We start from the raw sequence: 10775 nt of genomic DNA on the forward strand, positions 1-10775 counted from the left end.
TCCACTTATTCCAAAATAATTATCTCGAAAATAATCTTCAACTTGTTTTATATGCAATTTTACATCTATAGATTCTTTTTCTGGAGCAAATGATATAAGATTCAAAGTATTAACTCCATCTCCTCCATAGAAATATCCAGGAATAGCACTTCCTTGAAAAATGAATATATCGTTTTTATTGCTATTGTGATATTTTTTAGATCCATTATTCACTACAAAGATATTTGGATTATCTATAAATCCTTTTGCATAATCTTTACCTTCTCCTAAGTTAATTAGAGTATAACCTTCTGTTTTATTAATAGATAAATCAGTTAATTATGCCAATTGCATTTTTACATAAGTAAGATCCATAGTTTGGAGCAAATCTATAACCTCCTCGTGGTAAGCAGAATAACAGACCTCATCTTGGATTATCAGGCTTTGCTTTGCTTTGCTCTATTTTATATCAGTTTTTTTTATCGAGCAGTACCGTATTATCTAAATCTTCTCCAAACTTAGTTGTGCATTTTTGAGTATAGCGCGTAACTGTACATCTCGCAGAACACCAATTAAATCCACCACTACATATGCTCGTTTGATATGGCACTGTACGACAAGAGTCTATAACTGACTTACCAGTAGGAAAAACATACCTTTGAATATCACTATGTTGCTTTAAGTACTCAAGTCCTTGCTTTATTAATTGGTTACTGTTTACTAATTGGTTAAGCTGTTTTTCTTCTATTAACTCTTCTATATGCTTTTTAGGTTGCATACCGATAAATGCACGTAACCCTTCAATAAATCTTTCATTTCCTTTGAGATGAATAATCTGATTAATTTTATCAACTCTTTTCACTGCTACATAAATATCAGTGCCAACAAATACTAGAGCTCCAATTGTTGCTCCATTACGTCCAGTAACAGATGAGACTCCTTCAAACACCTTAAAAAGTTCAGCGATTTCTATGCCAATCTCTACGCTATCTACTCCCAGGTAAATACTATCTCCTACTATGCCAACCAGTGCTTCTTCAGTACCATTTTTAAATTACTTTATCTGGTTTATTAAATTTTATTAAATCATAGATAACAAAGGCTAAAGTTCCACGAGCAAGAAAACGGGAATGCTGCTTTTAAAGATCTGCCAAGTAGTTTCAGCAACCTTGGCAAATCCTTGATCACCGGCAATAAAATTCACATTAATTGCTACGCCTTGATAATTACCATTTAAAAAGTTAGCTAAAATATTTTTAGCCATCATGCCATGCATAGTCATACCGGAGATTTTTCCTACTCTATTTAGATGACCCATGACTTTTTGATTGCTAATTAGGTTATTAGCTAAACTTTGAGACTCACCTGTAACTCTGACCTTATCTACTAGTTGAATTAGCTGACTTTGGTTCACCTCTGGCAAACCTTTAATGTAAATTAATGAACTTTTCACTATCTATTTTAATTTTACTAAAGTCTCTTTTTTTACCTTTTTCAGCATTGAATTCATCCACATCCTCCCATGTGAATAAACATTCTCCAATTTTAGGTTTTTTTTCTTTTTATTATTTGGTAAGCATTCTTCAGCTGAATTTTTGACTGCAGACGTAATTGTGTAACCCCGTTTTAACATTAATATTTATATCCTTTACTTTCAATAAGGTTTCAACAATATTTTTGTGGCCATTTTGTGCTGCAATGTATTTGCGTTGTTATGCAAGTCTTGAGCGTCGTCTACAATACACGGAGTAAGCGTGGAGTAAGGAGTAAGAGTAGGCAGGTGTAAGCATTGTCTGTTGCGTCCTGATTGGCCGAGCGTAAGTGTAAGAGTGTAAAAGTAGGAGTAAGAAATAAAATTAATTTATTTCGCTTACGCCCTTACGTCAGCTCTCTTAAATAAAAAATAGCCCTCTTACGCCTACTCTTACTCCTTACTTCACGCTTACTTCGTGCATTGTTGTTTAAGATTAAAAGTTCCGATCTATATCGGAGTCGAAAAAATAAAATAAGTTTTTATCGCCGTGACTTTCGACGTAACGACTTTTAGGGCCAAAGCACATATGACAGTCGTAGTCGTGGACGTAAGTAACGCACAAGCTTTGGCGTATCCTGATCTGTCAGGTCGGGGACTACGATATATCGTATATCGCTACGCCATGTTATGTGCTTTGACCCTTCCTGATAAAAAAAACAAAGCATTGCAGAGTGGATTCCATACTTTTGTCTTCGCGCGTTTGCTTTGTCTCACCTGTTTATAATTTGTCGACAACGAACCTCTCAGGGAATACTCTCGGTGACTCATGTGTCGAACCGACTCGTTCGAATTTGCGAGAAGCATCCCAGAGCTTAAAAGCATAGGCGTTCTTGGCAACGGGGCCAGTCGCCCTCTGCTATCCGTCTTCGTTATAAATATTTCAAGTTGAAGTAAATTGTCTTGTTCGTCAACAATACTACACTTTATTGACTGTCTAATTACAATTCGCGGTTCGTGCCTTCGCTTTGAAGTTAAATAATCCCGCCAAGCTGTCGCATCGATACGATCTGACTCCAAATTTTTTTTTATTTCAATCTTTAAATACGCGCTTTTAATCTCTTCAAACTTCTCGAGTGCTTTGTCATATTCACCTTGAGCAACTAAAATCTGAATTATAAGGAACTTTCCTGTGAGTGTACGTGGATGATTTGGAATTAACTTTTCTCTTTCTTTATCAACTTCATTCGCAATTTCTAAAGCCTGATTGTAGTTCTCTTGTTTATACAATAAGAAAGCAAAATTATTATAACTAGTCAAAGTGTCTGGGTGATTTGGCCTTTTTTTTTTCTCATAAACCTCTTTATAATATAATTTGAGTGCCTCCTCATATTTACCCATTTTTAACACTGCAGCTATGTTACTCTTCGTATTTAAAGTACTTTCATGATCAGACTCTAATACCTCTTCCGTTCGTTTGAAAGAATAAGGATTCTGGTACATTATCTCGATATTCTCAATAAAACAAACCAATTTCTTTCTCTGCATAATGCTTTTTTTGAATACTGCGAAAACTAAATTGTGCTCTATTTTATCGTCAGAATAGATTTCATTTTTCTTAACTAGATTATATTGGCAGGGATATATTTCTAATGCTTCATCATGTCTACCCTGCGCGTTCCGTATTACCCCTATATTAGGATCATCAAGAAATTCATTTTTTTTTAGTTTAATGATATCTAATTTCTCTTGTAGTTTTCGATAAATTTCTGCTGAATCTTCATATTTACCTTGAGTATACAATACAGACGCTATTATGTTCATCGTTGATAGAACAGAAAAATGATTATCACCTAATATTTTTTTTAATAATTCTAATGCATTGCTCCCAAACGTGTGAGCTTCTTGATACCTTAGGGTAGCATTTAGTTCGCTAACAATTAATACAGGTAAACTACTAAATTTCCTCACTAATTTTTCATGTTTATTTGCATAGCTCCAAACAGATATAGCATGATCTACATTGCTTAGGCGAAGATTATGGGAAAATTGATCAATTTGACTATTACCATCTTGAAATAATTTCAGTGCTTCTCCTAAAATCTCTTTTTCTTTATTTTGCCGGTTTAATTTTATACGTGTCACTTGCTGTACCAACCTATGAATGTTTAATACTCCTTGTTCTAGGTTAGCCATAGAATACTGATCAAGCAATTCAACAGCATTACGCAGTGCTTTTTTATTACTTATTAATTTTGAAAAAATACATTCTATTGGAATTTTATCAGGTGCAAAATAAGCCATAATATTTAATATTTCTAAAGCTTGCTTTCCACATAGTTCTTCTTTTATTTTATCAATTGTAATTGTCCAAGTTGTAAGCACTGTTTTGGCATAACGATCTTCATCTCCTTCTTGTAAAAAAGTTTTTAACTCAAGTAGATTATCTGCTTCTATCTTATATCTTGTAATTGTAAATACGTCTGTATCCCATTTTTTTAATGTGTTATTTTCTTTTTTAATATATGCCACTGCTTGTTTTAGAGCTAAAGGAAAATATTGTAATTCCTCTGCTAATCTTTTAACTTCATTCTTTTCTAATTCAACTACACCCTCCAGCGCCTTTTTGATAAATGTTATAGCTTCTTCTTCAGTAAATACATCTAACGGTAATGATTTTATTTCCCCCCATTCCTGATTACGTGAAGTAATAAGAACATATGGCTTATTAGGACCCGAAGGCAAAAATTTATTTATACCTTCATCTCCTTCTCTATAAGTTTTATACTTTTCAGCATTATCAAAAACAAAAAGAGCCTTTCTCTTAGCAAAAAATTTATATACTTTCTCAACAATAGGCTTTATGTCCTTTTCCTCTCCATCTATATTTTTGGTATTAATCTTTAACTTATCTTGAGCTAGATTACGAAAAGATTCAGCAAGAGTCCCATAGCTTTCAGCGTTTATCCAAATAAAGTTATCATCGTAATCTTTACTATGTTCACTAATGTATTTTCTGGCCAATTCACTCTTACCTACACCACCAAGACCAGTTACAGAAGTCATCTGTGATATTACTACTTCACCTCGATTCTGTAATGCTTTATGTAACTCATCTAATTTCTCAATTCTTCCAGTAAATAAAGTTACAGGCTCTTTTACACCAAACCAAATAGGAATCCCTCTTCTTGCCTCTTCAAAAAACTTTTTTCCTTCTTCATAAGAAAGAAATCTATCTCTTTCTTTACCTTGCAACCAATTTAACATTGTCATAAAGAACTTGTTGTATATATTCTCTGTTGTAATCAAGTCTAAGCCGAGTTCATTGCCTATCTCATCTTTAATAATCTCGCCAAGCTCATCTTCGTTAGGTTGATCTACTGCAAACACAAGATGGTTTAAATAATCTTCTACATCATCATTACAAATTGCATTATTTGGCCAATTTTTATCTTCTCCTTTTCCAAAATTTTTGGATAAATTTAAACCAACTTCCTTATCATCAATTATTTTATCTTTATTAGTAATTGCTTTATTAATATTTTTTAGCGTTAATTTTTCTTTTGATTTTTTCTTAATTTCTTCTGTAAAAGCCTTTCTAAATTTGTTTGCATCCTCAGATATACGTTCTATAAATTTATTATGAAATTGTTTGGTTTGAATATTGATCACCTCTTCTGCTAATGCAAGGTGATAAGGTTCAAAAATGTCATCATTATGATTTATAGAACTGTTTTTTAAGACACACTCAGCTAGCCTTGTTGCTAATCCAGTTAAATTTTCATTATTTGGCCAATTTTTTTTACCTTCTCCTTCTCCAAATTTTGGGGATAAATCTAAACCAACTTGCTTATCATCAATTATTTTTTCTTTATCAGTAATTGCTTTATTAATATTTTCTAGCGTTAATTTTCCTTCTGATTGTCTCTTAATTTCTTCTATAAAAGCCTCTCTAAATTTGTTTGCATCCTCAGATATACCTATAAATTTAACATGAAATTGTTTGGTTTGAATATTGATCACCTCTTTTGCTAATGCAAGGTGATAAGATTTAAAAATGTCATTCCCATGTTGTATAAAACTGTTTTTTAAGAAACATTCAGCTAGCCTTCTTGCTAATTTAGTTAAACTACAATTTTGTAATTTTAGTTTTAATAACGAAGTGACATCTTCATTGAATCTATAGCGCATAGGTTGTTTTTTATCACTTTTTACGTCTAAAATATCATCTTCACCTTCTATCTTCTCAACTCTAATATGTGCCTTTTCTAACTGTTTAAAATCAAAATTAATATTAGTACAAATAGTAACATCTTTAATTGAACCATCTTTAAATAACTTTTCTTTTTTGGAATCTTGATAAGAGAAGAAGTACTTTGTTAAACTATAATCACCATCACTTTCTGTTAATAAACTGTCTGCCGTAATCTTTTCTTTAGATTCATCTAATTTATGTTTGGCTTGTAAGAAACGATATTCTTTTCTGCCATCTTTAGTGTATTCAAAAACTAAATCGTCAAACTTTTTGGCTTCTTTTATTTCTGTACTTAAGCGAAAAGAATACTCGTGAGAGACACCGCGATGTAAAAATAGCATTAATAACTTTAACTGATACATATTACCATGAAGTCCATGGTCTCTTTCCTTTCTCAGTGTGTTTTGACTATCTACGTTAGTGTTCTTGTTTCTATATTGGGATTGTTCTTGTTGTCTTGCTGTAATAGATACTGGGTGACCTGAAGGTTGTTGACCTCCTTTATATTCAAATTGCTTGTTTAGTGGTTTTTTATGCTGCTGTGGTTTTGAATCTAATGGTGTTTCTAAGATTTGAATGATGGTTTGCCTGTTAAGACGGTTAGCAATATCCAGTGGACTTTTATCTCTATTATTTTTTATATCATTTTTTGCTCCATTCTTTACAAGTGATTCAATGACTTTCAATTCTTTTTTACGAACAGCAATATGCAAAGGTGTATCATTATTTTTGTCTTGAAAATTGATATTTGGTTTCGGTTTCTTTTCAAAAAGCTTCTTGATCTTTGTTAGCTTTTCTTCTTCTGAATCACTACTCTTTATAGTATAAATTAGTTCTTCTTCAGGCGTTAGCTCATCATCATAATCAGAAAAATCAGAAGATCGTTGTTCATGATGTTCAATCTCTTGTACACGAAGTACTGGTTCAAAATGTGCTGTACCTCGGTTTACTATGTGTATAGTATTTTCTTCATTATAATTTATTTTATTTACAGATTTAGAACCTTCGCTATCTATGATTTGATCTGTACGTACCTCTTCTCCATTTACAATATGCTTTTCAATAACATGTAGCTTTAGTCTATTTGTAGGTGTACTATATTTTTCACAAAGTATTCTACCTTCAACTTCAGGATCACCCCATCTATTGTTATTTAGAATATTTTCTATATAAGAATCTGTAGTTTCCTCACGCACCACACCAGTATTATCATGACTGTTAGCAATAGCATTTATGAACCAATCTAGTGGATTGTTTTGTGCAAACTTTTGACAATCTATCCGCAGTTGTTCAACAGTAACTTTTATTCCTAATTGTTGTTCTAGTCCTTGTCTAAACGAATCAAAGAAACAGTTTCCATCTGCAATTGCTTGTCCTACCTTAAAATTATCTGGTAACTCTAACAATAAGTTATAATCTGAACGTTTAAAGCTAGGCCCACTATCAAGTTGCTGCTGTAAATCTTGCTCCTGGCTATATTGAGAAGATTTTTTAATTTGTCCTATACGCTGTTCTTCCTCCAGTGGCTTAACGACTTGTGAATTAACCCCTTCTTTTTTTAGATTTGATGCTTTATACGAATCCGGTAATAGTTTTTGTATATTTTCAAAATTTTTATGTTTTTGGAATGACGAAAAACGACGTTCGGGGGAAAGTCGACACCACGCCGTTTTATCGGCTCCTAATAACAAACGATGCATGTCATACAGTCATATGGCTCATGACAAATGTGTGCGCACGTCCGATCGCGAATTTACTTGCATAAATTGTTTTTCAGACACGAGTTTAGATGAAAATAATTAAAAGTTCAACAATTTTTGTTCTCATTATTTCTAATGAATGTTTGACTTAATTCCGAATTTTTGTACTTTCTGTAAGATATTCTTTGCTTCTGTCTGACGAAATCATGACGGCTCAGCTTCCCGATAGAAATGAAACATATAATATAACTCGTATCTTTATTCGTATATCTATAACGGCATTTTTACTTGAAATTTCAGTGCCTCGCGACAATAATACTTTCGTCCGACACTATAATACTTACATATATCCGCACTCGCTCACACATCCGTTCACTCACACATCTCGCTCGTTATTATTCACGCAGAAGATAGCCGTCAATATATGAAATGGCACAGAGCATGGAATGGCAAACGGATACGCTTATCTAGCGCTCGAATTATTACAATCTAAGAGTGCACGTGCCGGTTACGATTCAAAGTTACATTATAGACAGTAAGGTACTCATCTGTGCTCGTAATATAATATATTGTGCTTCCCTCGTTGGCTCTCTCGCCTGTTCCGAGGGCCCTCGCTTCTTTCTTCTTGAGTCGCCGATATATGCCAGGCGAGCCGTATCAAAGTTTGTAGTCCATTCGGTCGTCGTATCAAGATCCGTATCTAGTTCGATCGCCGATTGAAGAAATTCAAGGGTAGCTGCCTCGGCCTTTCAGAGATGTATTTAGCTCGGAGTCCCCAGAACGAAAGAGGACCTTAAATAAATGTTAAAATTAATATTGCGGTAATCTTAATATAATATTGCAATAAAGTTGATATAGTACGTTTAAATTTTTATCTCAAAAACAGAAAAGAATAGAAAAACCTTAGCGCAATGTTATTTGCAACGTTATGGCACTCCTATTTCAACATTACTGAAATTTCGTAATCGTGGTCAAAGTATGTTCATAATGATGTTCTATACAACATTAAGAACTACATATAACAATATTACAAGTTCTGAAATATTGTTGCAATAACATTGTATTAATAATCTTTATGCAACACGTGCATGGAAAGTGCCCCATTACGCACGCTACGCGTGCGTGATAGACCAGTTTCCAGGCACTTGCAACATAAAATAGGGAGTGTAAGTCGTGTGTAAAGATGAAAATTCCCGGGTGCGGTTACCGCTACGATACTTGTTACACAAATAACTATTTGCTTACTGGGATATTATGCGCGCATCATGCGTGAAACAGAATAATATATCCGTAGACTTGTGAGACTATTATAGCACGTATAGGCAGACATAAATAACATTTTAGGCAGATTATTTATGGGCTTAACTCAAAATTTATTTGAACTGTGATATATACATTATATGTATGTATAGTGATATATACATATATTATATGTATCAATAAATAATAAAATATAGATATACACTAAAAAAAATGTTTTGCAAGTGTAGTTAGAATTCTAGGTGGCACAACAAAAATGTATCGCTATTTTTTGTATCTGTTAGAATATTGTTTGCCACATATAGAATTTATAGCAGCAACTTTCTAGTAATATCTTCTGGAAAATTTAGATCCCATTACCAAATGTTTATCACTGCATTGGATAAATATGAGTTTCGATACTACAGCTAGAACGATCTTTGTGAGAAATATAGCTGCCGATTATAACTGCAGCAGCGAGATAATACAACAATATATTCGTGGCCAATTTCTTCACCGTCGAATAACTCTATCCTTCGGTTAACCTCACTCTTCATCTTTTTCTAAGGGGACAGTCAGAAAGAGATGAAGAGTGAGGTTAATCGAAGGATAGAGTTATCCAACGGTGAAGAAATTGGCCCTAAAATCAGTCTTGGGCGTGGATCGGAGGCTCGCCGTTATCCACCGTTATCGTCGTCATCGTCATCGTCTCCGCCACCCGGTCGTCGAGTTCTCCCTCGAACGAAAGCTGTGTTCCGATATTCACTGCAATGCACTGCCAGTACTGAAAATCTATAGTACACGTGACGTAAACTATAGCTTTTCAGTACTGGCAGTGAATATTCGTTCGAGGGAAAACTCGACGACCGGGTGGCGGAGACGACGACGATGACGACGAAAACGGTGGATAACCTACGCTGCTCACTGCGCGCGAACACTGAACATGACTGAACCTGTAACAGTCTTGCATCATGCACGTGAAACAGTTGAGCGCGAGAGATTCTTAAAAAGAGCTAGACGGATTGGATGCATTATACAAACTGTTGGTGTGAGGATCATATATTCATTTTTCTCGCTTGCCGCTAATATTTTCTGTGTACCATAGTCAAACTTTCTAACAGGTCTGATTGTGCTTAACATGGATAGGCGCTACAGAAAAACTGTCTTTCTACATTTCACTAACAGTTCAGATATAAATTCTGTCTCTGTCATTTAGATTGATTAAGTGTAAGACATACGCGATATCACAGATTGGCTAATCATTTATTTACCTCAGTTAATTTTTTGCACCCAGAAAATTTTTACTGTACTTGCAAGACCATTTTTTTCAGTGTATACGCGTATACGTGTTTACTTTTTTTAAGCTTAATTTAAACCTTTCGACGAATGACTTGTTCGCATTCACGGATTTTGGAAGGTGTCTGATCTAATGATCTACCGTTAAATATTTCAAGTCCGAGATGGTCTCAGATATGCGACGGACGATCGAAGCAAATCGGACAATCGTTTTATACGCACTCGCGATCACATCCACGTCTTACGTGTCGGCACGCTGATGTGGCACCACAGAACATTGTGTGGCACTGTCAGACCGTCAGCACCAGTTCGGTGAGTCAACGTTGACTCAGCCCCCACTACTTAAAAGTTAAAAATAGAGATATTGAATTGATCTTTGCGGCAGAATTAAGAGCTATTTATGAGCTTTCGAAGTGATATAGTTTCGATTTTCGAGCTCACCCCCTTAACCTCGAAACAACCCTTTAATTGATTCAACTCAAGAGAAAAATGTTGAGAAAAATTTAAATATATCGTATCGGATATATAATTCGTTGCGTGAACTCGAAGGGGGGTGGGGGTAAACTTTGTTTCGCGTGGAAAGTGTATGCGTGAACTATTTCCACATATATATTAGTCATTTATGCCTTCCAATACTCAAAATAGCTGCTATATTTTCCAACTTTTTTTTGTTAATAACTTTTAAACGGATAACGAGCGCGGGCTGAAACTTTCTAAAGGTCACTCAGGAGGGTGACCTTAACAACATACTAAAATATCAAGGTTATCCAAGGTGGTTTCCTCCATCTATACAATTACTATCTTTCTTTATTTAGTAAGAAGTTATTTAATAAAA

General features: G+C 34.3%; 1 protein-coding gene across 1 annotated transcript; it reads right to left on the minus strand.

Annotated features, from left to right (window-relative positions):
- Window positions 1-1081: 1081 nt before the first annotated feature.
- On the minus strand, window positions 1082-8005 carry LOC112459356. Its single transcript, XM_025023402.1, has 2 exons — window positions 2182-8005; window positions 1082-1404 (listed from the first exon to the last, which is right to left on the minus strand). Exons 1-2 carry the CDS (start codon window positions 7403-7405, stop codon window positions 1082-1084), a joined length of 5547 nt encoding a protein of 1848 aa, XP_024879170.1. The 5' UTR covers window positions 7406-8005.
- Window positions 8006-10775: the final 2770 nt, after the last annotated feature.

Source organism: Temnothorax curvispinosus, unplaced genomic scaffold (genome assembly GCF_003070985.1).
Source record: "Temnothorax curvispinosus isolate PA1 unplaced genomic scaffold, ASM307098v1 QBEX01009762.1, whole genome shotgun sequence".
NCBI classification, from domain to species: Eukaryota; Metazoa; Arthropoda; class Insecta; order Hymenoptera; family Formicidae; genus Temnothorax; species Temnothorax curvispinosus.